Raw genomic sequence first — 17403 nt, forward strand, 5'->3', positions numbered from 1 at the left:
ATGTGTAAACACAACGCTGGTTTATTCCTTAAATTAGATGCAGCAAATGTCCAAAGAAAAACGATAGAGTAATAGATGTTCGAAATTCAATGTCCCCACACTTAGTTTATAAAAGAAATGCCATCACAGGTCATTGGAGACATTGTCTTTTCCCTGTGACCCACATAAGTTTCCTGCTTTACTAATTATAGTCATTGTTAAGGGACAAACAGGAAGCATTACATCACAGTCCATTTAACAATCCATTTGGAAAATTGGTTGAAACTGTTTTGCAGTCTTTTTTTTACTATTTATTGACATTTATTATGTCTTTGTGTTATTACTACAGAAATGACAACCTAATGAATCTCTTTCACAAGTTTTGCCTGGACACTGAGAAGTGAAAGACATAACAACGTGGAAATTTTTAAATGAAGTATATATGTATTGTGTAAAACCAGGAAATCATATCAAAAAGTTACTCTGCATGGTTGTGAACCTATTGACAATCACATCACAATAAAAGCTTTTATTATAGTTCCTGCTGGAACTACAGCAGTATAACATTTTTGACATAACAAACATATACGTGAGCTGTGTAAGCATTTACAGTTGGCACAGCTGCTAAAAAAGCAAAATTATGCAGTCTGTTGTGGAAAAACTAAACACGCCTACTGATTCAGCAGTTTGGAGAACCACCTTTAGCAGCAATAACTTGAAGTACTCATTTTCTGTGTCACTTTATTAGCCTCTCACAATGTTGTGGAGGAATTTCAGGCCACACTTTTTTTACAATGTTGCTTTACCTGCTCCTTAATCTCACTACAGAGCACAGTGTCGTTCATTGAGGAAGGTGACACTCATTTATATACATAGCTCTCTTAAAGTCCCAACACAGCATTTAAATCAGACTCTGGGCTGGTCTTTAACTTTTGTTCTTTAACTATTCTTTGGTAGATTTCCTCTGCTTTGGGTCATTGTCCTGTTACATGACCCAATTTTGGTCAAACTTTGGCTGTCACCTTATGCAATAGTCTTTATATATGCTTGTATTTTCTTTTATTTCACTGCTTTTCTGTTTCGTAGCACTTTTTGGGTTCCAGCTTGGATGTATGCATATTACCCTACCTTGTCCCCCCCCCCCCCCCCCCCCTTTCTTTTCTTTGTGTTTTTCCCCCCATCATATTCAATCAAATCAGCAAAGTTTGTGACTTTTTGGTGAGGGGTAAGGCATGATAAATCTAACCTTCTTTGGACTATAGAAAACAAAATAAAACAAAAGCCCTAACCTTTTTATACATTGAAGTAAAAGTCAGATTTGAGAAAAGTGTATGCCCTGCAGAACCAATCAGAATGTGGGACAGGAGGACAAAGGATAAAAATGCTGTCCAGTCCTGCGTAAAGTGGGACATCCAATCACCCTTGTCCTGCACCACCCTCACACTTGTCTCTCACTCATGACAGTACCAGTTTCTCTCCTGGCGCCCTTTCATGTCCCTTCTCTATATCCACAGAGACACAGTCCAACTCCTTCTGACCTTCTCTGAACTTCTCCATCAACACTATCACAGCTTAAAGTTGAAACGTAATAATGATAATAATTAGAAAAATAGAGTAATCGCTTATTCAAGTACACCAGTGTGGCTAAGTGATACGTGGTGGCGCTGTAGAGTCAGCATACCCACTATTCAATCCGCGAAGAAAAACACAACGACGGAAGTAAAGAAGACAAACCGGAACATAAACAAAGGCTCAGCGTGACTCTGAAAGAGTGAGCCTGTGACACCTGTTGTTTTTTTCTGGATTAGAGAAATGAAAACTGTCTCTCTGTTAGGGTCTGGTGTGTTGTGATGTGATGTCCGTGTTTGTACCGATCACCAGCTTTGTGCGCATGCGGCTCACATGGATAGGCTCTCTGCTGCTTAGACCCCCTCCCACTGGACTCAGGTGTGTGTTGGCAGCCGGTAAAAAGGACCTGATAGACCTTCCTGTCCTGGTCGAGGATGAGCTCGAAGAGCAGTTTGTGAGAGGATCTGGACCTGGAGGACAGGCGACCAACAAAACCAGCAACTGCGTGGTGCTAAAGCACATCCCCACTGGGATCGTGGTGAAGGTGCTTTTTGTTCACCAATAGTTAATCGTGTAATGGTGTCCAGTACATCTGGAATACCTTTGATATTGTTTGTTGTCTTTTAATCTCCTCTCTAGTGCCACCAGACCAGATCTGTGGACATAAATCGAAAACGTGCCCGAGAGATTATGAGGGAGAAACTCGACGTTGCGTACAAAGGAGAGCTCAGTGAAGTTGTGATGAAGAAGAAGGAGTCTGTGCTCAGGAAGCAAGAAAAGAGGAGGAAGGCCAACGAGAACCTGGAGAGAAAGAGACTGTTGAAAGAAGCGCTGGCTGCAGACTCCAAGCCCGGAAATGACACTGTATGAGTGGTGTGTGTGTGTGTGTGTGTGTGTGTGTGTGTGTGTGTGTGTGTGTGTGTGTGTGTGTGTGTGTGTGTGGTCGGTGAGGTCAGAGATACTTGAATGATCCTGCACGTTGTGTCTGTAAAGCCTCAGTCTGAAGAAGTGCTGTCAGCTCTAATAACAAGATTTTATTTGTTTAGCTTCAGACAGGCACAGTATCAGTGTGTCACATAAGGATTAAAATAAAGTTATGTGTGATTGGTTGTTTATTCGTGTGAGTCTAAACTTGAGTTAAATAGGGGGGTCTGCTTCGTTTACCTTTAGATTCAAGTAGGATGGCAAAAATTTTGGAAGCCATGGAGCATTCAGCATATTTGAATTTCACAAGAAAAAGCTTAAAAAGAGACGAGTTGATCTGTGGATGTCTTCATGTTGAAACCTAAAGGTGTCACCAGAACACAGTAATATATAAGTGGACCTATTGCAAATGAACATAAAAAACGTTTGCTTCTATTTATACTGATTATAGGATGCTGAAAAATTGCATTGAAATGAATTACAGTTGCTGGACACTTTAAGTACCTTGCTGCTACCCAGTTAGATCCCTTTTTCCCTCCAGAGCTACCTAAATTCTTTTCACATAGATTCAAGATGGTGTCAGAAACATTCCTCTTTGGTCCATACCGGCATAATAGCATTGCACAGATTTGTAGGCTGAATATCCATGATATAAATGTCCTGTTCAATCGCATCCCAAAGGGGCTCTATTGAATTGAGATCTGGTGACTGTGGAGGCAATTTGAGTACTCAAGCAGTTTAAGATGCTTTTGGCTTTATGACATGGTGTGTTATCCATCAGAAAATGGGTGCTCTGTGGTCATAAAGGGATGATCAGCAGCAATACTCAGTTGGTACCAAGGGGCATAAAGTATGCCAAGGAAATACCATAACAAGTGGTTATTGGAGTTACTGTTACCTTCCTATCTATGGAACTCCAAAGTGTTCAAAATTAAATAAATAAATAGGTCAAGATGAAATAAATAACTATGTGAATAAATAAGACACAGATATGTAATGTGAGAATTATATTGTGAAATCATGGAACACATTTTGAAAACAATGCTCATTATTGTGAAATATATTGCATTCTGCTATATAAATTTACTTATTATTGTGAAATATTATTTCATGGTCATTATTTTTCACAATAACAGAGATTATTCCTGAGGCATTTTATTTATTTCCAGCCGTTTTTAGTCCAAAATGACCTTTTTTCAAAGTCAGTCTTTATTTCAAAATCCCGTTTTTCCCGATGGCCTATTTATTTCATAATGCGACTTTTCAGCAGAATGACTTTGTCTGTCAATCAATGTAAGTGGGCTGGACCTTTGCACCTATTGGCTTATCGTTTACCATCGACTAGTTTTCCTGGATACCGGCTCCGCGGACGGCTGCTACAGCTAGCAACAGCGTGCTAGGTCAAAAGTCACGGAGGATGGCGGACTGGTGTGAACTTCAGCCAGTTCTGCTCATTTAAGCAAATCAGAGAGGGATCATTTACCTGTAGATACTGTTTTGAGTCGTTTAGATGATGTTTCTGAAATGTCTGGATGATAATTGCTCTTCAAAATCTTAGCATCGATGACAGCATTGTCGAAGGTTTAAGATCAATTCAGCACCGTGTTCGTTTGGAATACGCCGAGGAAGAACAGTCTTCAAATGTTGGCCGTCCACGTCTAGAAATCCCGGTGCAGCACTCAGGACTTTAGTGCTGTCCGGGATAACCATCGGGGTAATTGCCGATACGTTTTCTGTGTCTCCGAGCACAATTAGGAGGGAAATGACGGAGGAAGGTCTAAGGTAAGTTTATGCTGTAATTGAGCACCTGTGTGATTCTGTACACAGCATTGTTTAGGTGTTGACCTTAATTATGACGTTTGACAATGAATTATTATCGCTTACTTTTTTTTGTTACTGTCTAAAGTGGGGCAGCTACGGCTAAAGCTATCGGCGCCATCTCGGCGTTGAGACACGTTAGCTGTTAGTGTGTTAACTCGGAGACTGGGGTCAGTGGAGCCTGTAGGAACCTTTTACACAGAGAGTAGACCCACCAGCTTTCCACAGTCTACTTACTTATCACATCTTGTTAGACAACAGGGTCATTAGTGCTTTAAATAGTACATAGTTGAATGTTTCATTGCTGTTTGCAGTTGATTGTTCTCTGATAACGCATAACAAGGTTGATGTTAAATAGCGAGTTTATTGAAATGGTTTTGTCTATTTCAGCAGCATTATAGATATACTTTCTCTGGTGTCTTCGGCAAAGCTAAAACAAGAATACATTTACATCCTTGGTTCTTTCAGCATTAATTGGAAAACTTTGAGATTTGCTGTGTGTCTCCCAAGCCATTCTTTTTTATCCCACCTGTCAGGTATAGATGGCAATACTTTAAACAAAGTTAAATTTGTTATACCTGAAGAGAACCAATCCTGACCTAGAATGGGTGAATGAATAATTAGTTGGTAGCCAATGCCTAAGCAACTCACATAGGCCCTGGCAGACTCAATAAGTCCATCTAGGAACAGCTGCAGGAAACACCTCTTCAGTTTAGATTTAAAACATGTGCATGCTCTTTCAGGTTGATGAGGATTATGGTGTGGACTGGACAGGACAACATAATCGCCGCCCATCAAATGAGATCACCATTCCTGAGATTCAGCTCCCAGATGCACTGAATGAGCAAGACCCTGCTGTGCTACCAATACTTCAGAATCACTTGTAGAAAGACATTATTACATTTAATCAGTTTCTATGTCAGGAGGATTTTTTTTTTTTTTTTTTTTAATTTTTACAGCTTTGTAGCTAATACTGACTCAAAACAGCATAACCAATTTCATTTTCAACAAAACAGTGAGTGGCTATAAAACAGGATTTGTTTTATACAGCTGTCACTTTAATGATATTCATTTCTTGGTTGGATATACAGTACATGTCAACTCTGAGCAGATTTAATACAATGAACACAGTACAGTAGTGTAACATCTTAATTCAAATAATTTTTTCTATAAATTTTTTTTGTATCAGTAGCGAGTATAAACAAAACATATTGTGTAATTTATAATGTACAGTGAACAACTGATTTTGATATCTGAACTCTTCATCAGTTTATATTAAAAAAGCCATAAATGCACACCTGTAGTGTGTATTTTTCACTGTCAAGTGTATTAAAAAGAACTAGAACTCACTAGATTGTCCGTTTCTTTGAACACTGAGTACAGTAATGTGATGCAAGAAATAAGAAATGGTCTAATTTTACCATGTGGTTATGGAATCAATCGTAAACCAGACCAAAACCTGAGTCAGTAGAGTTGAGACACACCTGAATGTCCATTAGAAATGACTCATAGGTACAGTAGTGTGCAGGAAGACGTAGTACTTCAAAACCGGTGGAAGACTTTGGAAGATTGCTGTTGACCACTTCCACAGTCATTTCTCGGCAAGACTTCCCATCCTGTCCAAAACTTGATGAGGGCTTTTTGTTGTGCACAAGATGCTGCAACAGAAGATTGTTTTAAACTATGACATCCTATATTCATTATTTTGAATCTTTTATAGAGAAATACCATAAAAGATGACCACTTACATACAGGGCACCAGACATTTTTGCCCCACTCAAATTGCTGTTGTAGCTTTTATAGATATTTTTATGTTAACAAAGCTAAAAGTAGTCTACATACAATTCTAGTGCAACTGATAATGCCACCACTTATGTATTGCATGGAGCAAATAACAAAATTATACTATAGTGTAGAACTGGGCGATAGAACAATAACGATATGTATTGCGAAATAACTTTTTCTCAATAGAAAAATTAAACTATTGTGATAGACCTCACCGCTCTTGTCCTTTTATAAAAAAATATATATATATCGTGATATGAAAAAATCTCATATCGCCCAGCTCTACTATAGTGTACTTTGTTAATGACCCAAGATCACTGGACTGTATGTAATTTACCAAAGTATAATCAGAGAAAACCAATGGCAAAATACCTATCGCAGCAGACTTACCATTTTCAATGAAGGACCGAAGGTAACCTGCCACTCTGCATTTATCCTCGAGAGCATTCCTCTTCTTCCTCATCTTCATCTTCTGTGGCAGGCCACAGTCATGTTATAGCTTTACTTATCTTGTAGTCTTAAGAGCATCAGCAACATTAGGTGTATTTTTATTAAATGTAACCCAACTGTTCAACTAACCCAAGCATACAAAACAGTATATTGGTGTTTTGTGTCAACAATTAATGTTCATCCTTCATAAATTAACCAAATACCTTTACTATTCAGATGTTAAAAGATGTGACCTGACCTTACCTCACAACAGGGAGCAGTCTCTGATTCCCTTGGTAAGAAAGGAGGAATGATGTCTGATCTTTCTGTCAGAAGCGGCCATACCATGGTTTCCTTAAGCCCTTTCCTCAGCTGCTTGACTTGACGACTTGTTTGTGTTATGACCTACAACGGTGAGACCAAACCAAAACTGAAGTTGGAGTCTGTAAAGTGACACACACTTTAAATGTTAAATATTTAAAGAACATCCACTATACTAGTAAAAGCATTTTCAAATTATACCCACTTACAAAATCACTACGTTGAACTAAAATTGCTTTCTTTTCTTTCACATAGATTACTTGTCTTCCATATTAGCACAGAAGATAAGCCACTTTAAAACAGTCATGAATAACTATTACCTACAACAATGTAAATAGTAATACAGACATTAACCCAGAAGACAATTATTTTCTCTTACCTAATTTATAGAATTCTTTGCTATGATAAAAAACAGTATTAAAAAAAATCTGTGACTAAACTGTTTAAAAAGCTCATATTTGGCAGACAGACAGACTAACCAAGCAATAATAACATATCGTTACTTACCCTGAACAGCGTTTCGTGGAGTGGAGCTAGCTGTGATAGCGTTAGCATTTGCTAACGTTAACCCTGTGCGGTTGTGATGAGAACTTGGACCAGGGACCACTTCATCTCCAGTACACTGCTGCAATACTCAGACTGAGGTGAAGACGTTCAATCTAAGCGGTTAGCAAGTTCTTTGAGTAACTCAGAAACGGACTTGTTTCCTGCAGCCATGCCCTTCACAAGAATTGATACACCTGTAACGTTATTCGCGCCCAGTGTTTTGCATTTGTCGGTGCCTTAAGTTTATTTTGAGCTGCATACTGCTGCCAGCTGCATAGGAGACGCATTGCACCATTAAACCTAAATCGACAATTCATGTGCTATTACTTATGTCTGAGTAAAGGAGCAACCAATCACACAACTGGCTCCGCCCTGTCTCTCTTGATTGACAGACAAAGTCATTCTGCTGAAAAGTCGCATTATGAAATAAATAGACCATCGGGAAAAACGGGATTTTGAAATAAAGACTGACTTTGAAAAAAGGTCATTTTGGAATAAAAACGGCTGGAAATAAATAAAATGCCTCAGGAATAATCTGTTATTGTGAAAAATAATGACCATGAAATAATATTTCACAATAATAAGTAAATTTATATAGCAGAATGCAATATATTTCACAATAATGAGCATTGTTTTCAAAATGTGTTCCATGATTTCACAATATCATTCTCACATTACATATCTGTCTTATTTATTCACATAGTTATTTATTTCATCTTGACCTATTTATTTATTTAATTTTGAACACTTTGGAGTTCCATAGATCAGCAGTTTTTTGTTTTTTTTTACAATACTCAGACCAGTACGTCTGCATAATTTTTAACAGTACCTCTTACATCCTTTTGCCACTAGATGTCAGTAAAAATCTCTTTCTCTACATTAATAGGATGTTTTATTTAGAAAGTTTTATTTAAAAAGCAAACGTGGGTCTGTGCTCAATTCTAGCCATATCTAAGTAAAAATCATGATCTCTAGCTGTAAGTTATTGTCTTTTATTCTTATCTTTGCGATGTTATATTCCGTTAATATTACTTTTATAAGCTCTTTACAGGTAAACAGGCAAAACAGATTGTTTTGTGTTGCTATTAAAATAATTATCATTAACTGTTATTTAATGCCACTGAGAAAAACTTTTGCAAAGAGACCGATAACACGCAGAGCCGTCAGCTGGGGCCAATCAGAGAGCTGTTTTCAAACCCAAGCCCCTCCCGTCTGTACTTAAGAGCCAATGAGAAGCGGAGTAGTATTTTTAAATCCTCCACGCTCTCTCCGGAGTGATGCGGTCTGATATTTGTCGTTGCAGTGAACTGAGTACAGTAAGGGACCAGAAGACACAGGACTGCATTTAACAGCTCCCACGTCCTCTGTGGATTTTTATTTGTGTACTGACATGGCAAAAGGTAACTGAGACGTGTTGCTGTTTGTGTAGTAGCTGACTGCTAAATGCTAGTTAGCGCAAAAAAAGGGACTAGGTTTGTTAAAATACACGTGGCTGTTTACAAATAAAACTCAGCGGTAGTGTTTTTTTTGTCGTATATGTCAATGAATTGTTAGATAGAAGAGCTCAAATTTATTCATGTCTATGTTTATGCAGGGAAGAAAAATGTGCTGAGAGTCGACAAAAAGCCAGAGAACCCTGCTGAAGATACAGTAACCTCACTGACGGAGACAAAGGAAAACAAGCCAGCAAATAACAAGGTAACAAGGCTCTCCTCAGCTTATGCATCTCCAAAGCAGGAAGCTCACATTTTCTGGTAAACCAATTAGTGTTACTCTTGCAAGGGGTAAATCCTCCGCTTCATGCTGTGAACTAGGGGTTTCAAAAATAAGGGCCCGGAGACCAGAAGCTGCCCGGCAGATATTCCAGTACGGCCCAACTGGACAGGTTGAAAGAAGACCTACATTTTGGACTTTTAACTTTAATGTTATAGGTTTTACAGCTTTAGCTTTACTGATAAACACCTCCCTTCTGAGTATTCATGCTACACCAAAGTAACTAGGTTGATAGTTACAAAATATCTAATCAAAGTGGGCTTAATCTAGCTAGTGGATGTAAAATAAGTATGAGATTCCCTCTAGGTCCTTCATGTCCTTACTCAGAGTCCGGCCACAGTGGACACCTGGTTTCAGTACAGCTATTTGTATGTTATAACTTACTCCTTCTCTGTGTCTGAGTGAATGACCAACAGTAGTACAAGGATTCACTGACCATGTTAATGAATTCTTGTGAGAGAAACTCCGCTTGACACACAAGTAGAGAGGGAGAAAAACTTGAACATTTAATTTGAGCAATTTGAAATTTAGGCCTGTGGCTTGCAAATGGCAGAAAAATATTAATGCCTCATCTTTTTTACAGTTTGCGCACTGTATGGGTCAGGAATGTATGCTCCTAATTTACTTTAGATTGCTGCATCCACATTCCTGTACTTGATTTAAACTGGATATTTGAATCGGTTAAATTGTGAGCAGATTTTCCTGCAAGTCCTGTCAGAAAATCTCAGTTTAGTGTTCCCTTTTATATATGTTATAAAGTATTGAATGAGTGAGAAACAGCTGATTATGGACAGAGTCTTTGTTAGAGTTGCCAGACCAAGCCGTGCAGTTTTTGCAATTTGTTCATGGTTTGTTTTTTTTTGGACTCGGCTGGATTAAAGCGATGGATAAAATCTGTTTTCTGTTCTCAAAGGTGCTGGAAAGCACAGTGCTAAGTGTGCAACATGTCTCTAGATTTAGACAAGTTCCTGAACAGTGATGAAATGCTACACTTTGTTTATTGCATCAGATCACTCTCATACAGCTTTCTCTTTATGACCCATGTTTATAATGATTTTTGTAGGGTTGTAAAGGTAACGTGCAGACAGTTCTCCCAAGTCTACGGACTCCAAGCAAGCCCAGGTCCCCTCTGAGTGACAGTTCAAGCACGCTCATTCAGGAAGGAAATGATTCGGATTCAACTAAACCAGATATGCCAAAACTGAAAAAAGGTAAATTCTTAAATTAAGCACTTACTCTGTTATTTCACTGTTGTCCTTTTAGTTGCTGTTTCATCAGCATTCATGTGAGCTACACAACTTTCCAGGCTACTAGTAGTAGTAGCGCTCACTGACCTGTTCTTCTTAAATATTTGTGGTGTTTTTGTTTCTTCTGTGTTTAAGGCTCATCCAATAAAATGAAAGCTGAGGTATCCAAAGTCCAGAAGGCTGAAATGGCTTGTCATAGTGATGAAACAAGAGAAAAGGCCTCTGAGCAACCAAGCTCCACCTCGCATACTGACGTCAGGTCTGCAACAGATGGCAGTGTCCCAAAATCCAAGTCTCGGGGCAGAAATGGACACAAGCTGGGAGCAAAAAAGTGGGTACATGTCACCAACGTGCCAGTCTCATTAAAAACACAGAGGGGGTGGGCACGGACTCTTTCACACTCACTTGCACAAGCATAATGACTTATTACTCTGTCTCTTGTTTTCAGGATGGAGAGTAAAGCTCTTCAAAACAGAAAGGTCACTGACTACTTTCCCATCAGGCGCAGTAACAGAAAAACAAATGCAGAGTTAAAGGTCTGTATTGACTAATACTTTTCCAGATTTCTGAAAGGACTTCAAAATTTTTTGGTTGGGTTTTTCTTTTTTTTTTTTCTTTTTGAAAGCCACTAAATGCTGATCTATGACTCATTAAAGCATAGAGGCACCTAACTCGAGGGATGAACCATGAGTTGTGTCTACACAGTTGGCAAAGAAACAGTTAAATAACACATAATTTATTAGTTTCTTTTAGTTTATTAGTTTCTTTCACTGAAGCCTCATTGGAAATGGTCTCTGTGGAGTGGCTGTCGAGCCATTCTTAAGGGAGGGGGCGAAACTATTAAAACAAAAATGTATATAAAGTTGTCTTGATGTTCTCTTTAATAAAAAAAAAAAAAACTAAACTAAATGATCTAATCACTGTTAACAGAGTGAACAACACAAGCACCTCGATGACCTGATAAAGAATGACATTGAAGAAGGAATGGAGGTAATGTTTACATTTGTGCCACTACAAAACTCTGCATGCAGACATGATCCCTGAATGCTGGTTAAGCAACATTTGCTAATCCAGTGTACATTTTCACTGTGAACAGGTCAAAAACATAGACGGCAAGGGGAGAGGGGTATTTGCTGTGAGTTGTTTCAAAAGGGGAGATTTTGTCGTGGAGTATCACGGAGACCTGCTGGACCTGGCTGAAGCTAAAATCAGAGAGGCCCAGTACGCTGAGGATCCTCAAACAGGCTGTTACATGTACTACTTCCAGTATCAATCCAAAACTTACTGGTAAGTCCAAATGGCATTGCTCTGCAAGAGGTCTCACACCCGTGCACACAAACCTTCAAAGTATGTGAGATTAATCTTTAATCATCAGTTTATTCAGTGTTGGCGTCTCACCATAGACCTGTATATATTCACCCTATGACTTTTTTTTTTTTTTTTTTTTTTTTTTTCCCTCCAAATAGTTTCTGTGTCATTTTTGTCTCCCTGGAAATCGAAATTCTAGTTGTACATAGGTTTTGTTTTGTTTTTTTTAGAATCATAAAAGCATGTGTTCTTTAGGATGAGTAATTATTTCTTTAATACAAAAAGCACTGTTATAAAACTTTATTCTAGCTGACATTTTATTATGCGAAAGACATCTCCTAGAATTAAAAACAAAAGTTTAATAGCTGTGATTTTAGTATGGACACCTGTCTTGTGTTGTGACAGTCATGTCTGTGTATCACAGTGTTGATGCCACAAAGGAAACGAGTCGGCTTGGTAGGCTGATCAACCACTGTAAAACTGGAAACTGCCAGACGAGGCTTCACCCCATCGATGGAACGCCTCACCTGATCTTGGTCGCCTCCAGAGACATCAATGCAGGCGAGGAGCTGCTTTACGATTATGGCGATCGGAGTAAAGCCTCAATCCTTGCTCACCCATGGCTCAAACACTGAGACCTTGACCTTTTTTTTTTTTTTTTTTTTCTTTCCGTTAATATATGAATTTGTCCCGTCTGCTGTCCAGTTTCTTTATGGAAAAAGATGTGATACTTGAAATGTTTTATTTTGTATAGATGCTCAAACTTCAGCTGGTGAAGTATATTTTTTATCAGGATTTTATATCTTTATGAAATGTAGCAGTCATTTTCTTTGAGAAGCAGGTTTGCACTGTGAACGGGGTTTCCTTTAGTAATTGTCATTCTAGCTTTTGTAAATTATTACATGTGCTGTAAATTGAGGAATAAAGCGGTCTTCATTCCTGCCGTGACATGATTGGTGGTGCATTCAATAACTAAATAAGGGACACATCTACTATCCTCCAGGTGGGACAAGACCATATCGTGCATCGGGGGTTTCAAACATAAGGCCAGGAGCCTGAATTGGCCTGGCGAAGACTCCAATGTGACCCATGGGATGGCTTTTTCAAACATTGTGAATTGTTTTTTCTTTTTAAACTATATTTTCACAGGTTTTACAGCCTGGGCCATTCACAGCACACCAAAGTAATTAAATTATAGATTTTTATTTTTATTTATTTATTTTTATAAACACATTTACTTCTTTCAATTTAAGCCCAAAGAGTCATGTTGGCAGATTTCTTTCACTTACTACAGCAGTGTTTCTTCTCCATGAGACCTTCTGTTGAAATTGCAAAGTGACGGTACATTATGAATTGTTCTGTTATAGCCCAGCCACTACTGTGATTACAGTGATGATATTTAACATTTAGAGCCACTTAATTATGGGCTGGTTCCCATATGCAACACATGTCATTCTTGCTTCATTCATACAATGAACACATTGGAGAACAACTCCGCTGAGTCCAGTCTCTAGCCATGCAGTCTAAAGTGCCGTTGGTGACCTGTTCCACCTCCTGCGCTACTGTCACCTCAAAATTAAACTCACAACATGATGCAGTGTGGTGCATTTTTATATAAAATCTTAAATGGTAAAAGGCTAAAAGTGTAATTACTCTGTCATCTTTTATAACTTAAAACAACATGAATACAAATAACTATTTCACCTAATACCTGTATAATAAACACTACATCTGTGCCTCTTCCCTCCTTTTTAATCGCCTAATTCCTACATTTATTTTAGCAATTGAAACATCCGTCAACATAGCGTACTGAAATTGATGTCCAGGTCAGAGGCAGGAGGACGTAGGAGAGGAGGGCACAAAGAAATAAAAGCCCATGTAGAGGGGCTTGTATCCAGCAATGGTCTCCAGCAGATACTGAACTCTAAATACTATGTTGCATGGTCCCTCCATGTTATATGTCCACAAATTCTTTAGTGCAGTTAGGAGATAAAAGCAAAATTTGCTACAAAATTTCTTTAAAACGTACCTGACGAGGCTTTAAGAGTGAAAGTAGGAATATTTCCACACATGCAGCTAGCACTTGAGATTGGGTTAAACAAGTGTGTAGTGTTAAAGCCATTTATCAGTGAGGCTAATTGGGGGGGAAAAAAGGGTTCATTTGTTAGAGAGCAAAAAAATGGGACCCTGCAGCAATGAAAAAGGTCATGTGGTTCGAAGGGTGCAGATTTACTCCGTTCCAGAGTGATGGGCATCTTAGGATAAGAAGAGAGGGGATGATGTGATGTAGCAGTCAAGCCTACAGTACGAGCCTGTGGGAGCAGTGTTACGATGTGGTGGTTGGTGACTAATCTAAATATAGTGACCAGGTTTTTCCATCATTGCATGAACTGAACTGTCAACAAAGCTAAAGACAGTTCAGTGAAATATGAGAGTGGGTTACCTTTTTGTCCCGCCTACCCTTCTTCACACAAAACAGAAGTCAACGAGAGGACTTCAGCAAGAACAAAGCCTTGTAATCTGCTGATTAAAGCCTGTAAATCTATGCTGTAATTTGTGTATTAGCAATATTTTTGGCATCTGGCTAAAATATGATAAAACAAAAGCTTTTTAAATATTCAACTTGAGACAAAACACAAGTACAATCAAATTTATTATTAGATTTTGATTGGGTATTTCACCTTCATTAACAAGATAGAGATGAGTGATGGGAATGTGCCTACATAAAGACCTTATCGTGGCTCATTAAAAAACAAGAAAAAAAAAAAAAGCTGATGTTCAAGTTTATAAATAATTATAAACTTGAACATCTAACATGATCATCACTTGTTAAATAATACTTTCCAGTTTCCTTTCCATATCTTATTGTTACAGAATTAAAAGATGTCTACTCTAAAAACATCTTAGGTTAAAAATTAGTACAAAATATAATGCTTATTAAAACTGACAAATACTTCTTAAAAAGTACAAAAGGAGTTTAATTGTGCCGACAAATCCTGTTTGTCTCCTACATGGTCAGTTCTCCGTGAAAGCTTTTCTTCTCATTTTCGCCTGAATGAAAACCTACAAACAGAAAGGTCAGAATTAGCTGAAGGAGCGCTGGTGAACATGGAGCACGCAAACAACGCTGCATCACGGGAGGCTGTGATTACTGACGGAAGCATTTTGGTAGAGGCGTACTCTCTCTCTGCGTCTCGTTCACTGCTCAGACAAACATCCTGAGCGTCAGCATGAATTCACCCAGTCACAAGTATATCATTAGGAGACAGGAGACGGGCTGTGAGAACAATCTCCCTGCTAGCTTATTACAGCATCATGTGGTTGCTGCTCAGAATTCTTCTGAATCCTTTCCATTTGAGGTGCACGGCTTAAAACAAGGCCTACTTTTACTTCCTTTTTTCCGCTTTCTTTATATTATTTTTAGTCATCTGTAAATACTTTTGTTGGTAAACCGAGCCAGCTTGTTACTCACAGTTTGCCTATGGTCGTCTTCTCTTCTTTCGTGTCGTTTATCATGGCTGGTCTGTGCTCTGTAGCTGCAGGTGTCTCCACCTGCCATGGTGGAGATGGAGACACCTCCACCATGGCTGGTTCAGCTTGTGGCAGGATCCCACTGCAGGAGAACGGGGATATTTATGATCACTAAGAGTATTTTATAAGACAGGCTAATATTTCATTTTATGAGACATGATCGATCTTGCTGCTTTAAAATGACAACAAATTAAAAAAAACATGATGTGATTGACAATGAAATGTGAGGCTTCTATAATATGCATATATCCTTTTGCATTCATTGGCTAGTTGTGGTTCTTATATTTGTGCACTCAGTGTTATAATTACATAGTCACATTCACTCATTGGCACTTTATTAGGTACACCTGTTCAACTGCTTTTTAACAAAAATATCTAATCAGCCAATCACATGGCAGCAGCACAATAGATTCATGCACGTAGACCTGGTCAAGAGGAGGTGCTGAACTTTAAACCAAACATCAGAATAGAAATGAAAGGTGGTTTAAGTGACTTTGAAAGTAACATGGGGGTCAAACTAGACATGCTAGTCTGAGTATGTCATAAACTGCTGATCTGCTGGGATTTTCCCACGTGACCATCTCTATGGTTTACAGAGGCTAGCCTTATAAAGACCAGCTCAGATCAGAAACTGAGGCTCAAATTCACACGGTCTCACCAAAATTAGACAATAGAAGATTAAAAAAAATGGTGCCTGGTCTGAGGAATCTCGAGTTCTACTGCAATGGCAGGGTCAGAATTTGCCATAAAACAAGATGAAAACGCAGCTCAATTCGCCTTGTTTGAATGGTTCAGGCATGTGGTGGTGGTCATGGTATACTGATGCAGAGGATATTTTCTTGACACACTTTGGGCTTCTTTGTACCAACTGAGCATCGTAGAAACCATCTACCTGATCTTTATAACTACTGTGTACTCATCCTCAGATGGCCGCTTCCATAACAGGCCGTGTCACAAAGCTCAGAGCATGACAGTGAGTTCAGCTCAAATGGCAACCACAGTCACCAAATCTAACAGCCTCTAACAGCCCACAAGTCTGCAGCAATGGTGTGATGCTGTCATGTCAACATCAAAATCTGAGGAATGTTTCCAGCTCCTTGCTGAATCTGTGCCACAATGAATTAAAGGTTTGAAGGCAAAAGGTGGTCCAACCTACTAGCAAGTTGTACCTAATAGAGTGGCTGATCATTTTATGCATTTCCCCATGGACTCAGTGTAATTCTAGTTGAAACTGATATGAGATTCAAGCCAGTCTGACATAGCATTATACAGCAGCCCATCAATAAATCCTCTTACAAGCGCACAGTCTTCAGGTGTATTGACACTGAGCAGGTGCATTAGCTACATGTTTCTGATATAAATAAAGATTTATCATTATTTTATGTACTCTTAGAAGCCAGAGTGAACTTTACATTTCACACCGGTTACCTCTTGTACAGCTGAAGCTCCTCCTGGGCCACCATGAGCTGAGCCTTCAGCTGGTTCCTCTCTTGCAGCACCTCCTTCAGCTCCTGCATAGTGAATCGGGGTCTGTTAGGGTCTGTCAGGTCCACCACCAGCTGGTTCGGTCCCGAAGTCTGCTGTGATTAAAAAAAACAAAAAGCCATATTTAAAGGTCTACTTCTATCTGACAAGAGCCTGAACTATAGAGTGTCAAACTCACCGCGCCAGGCCTGGAGGAGCCCTCCTTGATGATCCTATCCAGTTCGCTCTTGAGGTTGTCCCGCTCCATTTTCAGCTCCTCCAGAGACAAGTTGTACTTGTTGACCAAAGTCTCAAACATTTCCAACACACGGACTATCCTAAACTGTAGGTCTGACACTTCTTCGCCAGTGCTGCTGATTTTTAACAGATCTCTTCCGATTACGTACGAGATATCATACACATCTTCCACAGTGAGCTCGAAAGCGTCCTTCTCGAAAGCCCGAGCTGGTGACGATTCCTCACCAAACTCCATGACTCAGCGGGACGGCCGAAATAAACTCGACTTTTTTTCCCCCGGATGCCACTCATAAGTCCTTAAACCCCACTCTTTCTCACTCTTTCTCACTCTTTCTCGACTTCGGCTCGTACAGAGCGAAGGTGGCTAACTTTGGAGAAGCAGCACTTCCCCCATCACTCACGCACCAATGGCGTGACTCGTCGGACAGCAGAGGAGGGCAAAGTATCCTAG

General features: G+C 39.2%; 3 protein-coding genes and 2 long non-coding RNA genes across 8 annotated transcripts in view; 3 read left to right on the forward strand and 2 right to left on the reverse strand.

The window, feature by feature from the left end:
* Positions 1–2911, forward strand: part of mtrfr (mitochondrial translation release factor in rescue) — a 4281-nt gene extending 1370 nt beyond the window's left edge. Inside the window, exons 1-3 of one of the 2 annotated variants that reach the window (XM_076890875.1) lie at positions 1663–2092; positions 2188–2421; positions 2462–2911. In XM_076890875.1, the coding sequence (XP_076746990.1) occupies positions 1835–2092; positions 2188–2418 (489 nt within the window). In that variant the 5' untranslated portion in view covers positions 1663–1834 and the 3' untranslated portion in view covers positions 2419–2421; positions 2462–2911. Of the gene's footprint in view, positions 1–1662; positions 2093–2187 lie in introns of those variants that run through there. The other variant, XM_024804483.2, reaches the window with a different exon arrangement.
* A 655-nt stretch (positions 2912–3566) lies between these two features.
* On the forward strand, positions 3567–5639 carry LOC143421491 (uncharacterized). The gene is made up of 2 exons (XR_013101153.1): positions 3567–4254; positions 5034–5639. It is a non-coding gene; the product is annotated as an uncharacterized LOC143421491 (long non-coding RNA).
* LOC143421490 (uncharacterized) lies at positions 5327–7665 on the reverse strand. 2 transcript variants are annotated; one of them, XR_013101151.1, is made up of 4 exons: positions 7333–7665; positions 6769–6947; positions 6466–6547; positions 5327–5948 (listed from the first exon to the last, which is right to left on the reverse strand). It is a non-coding gene; the product is annotated as an uncharacterized LOC143421490 (long non-coding RNA). The 2 variants fall into 2 exon arrangements; XR_013101152.1 differs by having other exon boundaries at positions 6769–6909; positions 7333–7662.
* A 745-nt stretch (positions 7666–8410) lies between these two features.
* Positions 8411–12647, forward strand: kmt5ab (lysine methyltransferase 5Ab). Its single transcript, XM_076890876.1, has 8 exons — positions 8411–8771; positions 8966–9069; positions 10208–10355; positions 10527–10722; positions 10840–10927; positions 11322–11381; positions 11488–11678; positions 12124–12647. Exons 1-8 carry the CDS (start codon positions 8762–8764, stop codon positions 12332–12334), a joined length of 1008 nt encoding a protein of 335 aa, XP_076746991.1. The 5' UTR covers positions 8411–8761; the 3' UTR covers positions 12335–12647.
* Positions 12648–14333: 1686 nt separating this feature from the next.
* Positions 14334–17380, reverse strand: rilpl2 (Rab interacting lysosomal protein-like 2). 2 transcript variants are annotated; one of them, XM_023155426.3, is made up of 4 exons: positions 16894–17380; positions 16659–16807; positions 15172–15312; positions 14334–14762 (listed from the first exon to the last, which is right to left on the reverse strand). In XM_023155426.3, the coding sequence occupies exons 1-4, from the start codon at positions 17185–17187 to the stop codon at positions 14741–14743; spliced, it is 606 nt and encodes a 201-aa protein (XP_023011194.1). In that variant the 5' UTR covers positions 17188–17380; the 3' UTR covers positions 14334–14740. The 2 variants fall into 2 exon arrangements, with proteins under 2 accessions (XP_023011194.1, XP_004544723.1); XM_004544666.5 differs by having other exon boundaries at positions 16659–16810; positions 16894–17379.
* Between the last annotated feature and the right edge of the window lie 23 nt (positions 17381–17403).

The sequence above is a fragment of the Maylandia zebra genome, linkage group LG12 (genome assembly GCF_041146795.1).
Source record: "Maylandia zebra isolate NMK-2024a linkage group LG12, Mzebra_GT3a, whole genome shotgun sequence".
NCBI lineage: Eukaryota > Metazoa > Chordata > Actinopteri > Cichliformes > Cichlidae > Maylandia > Maylandia zebra.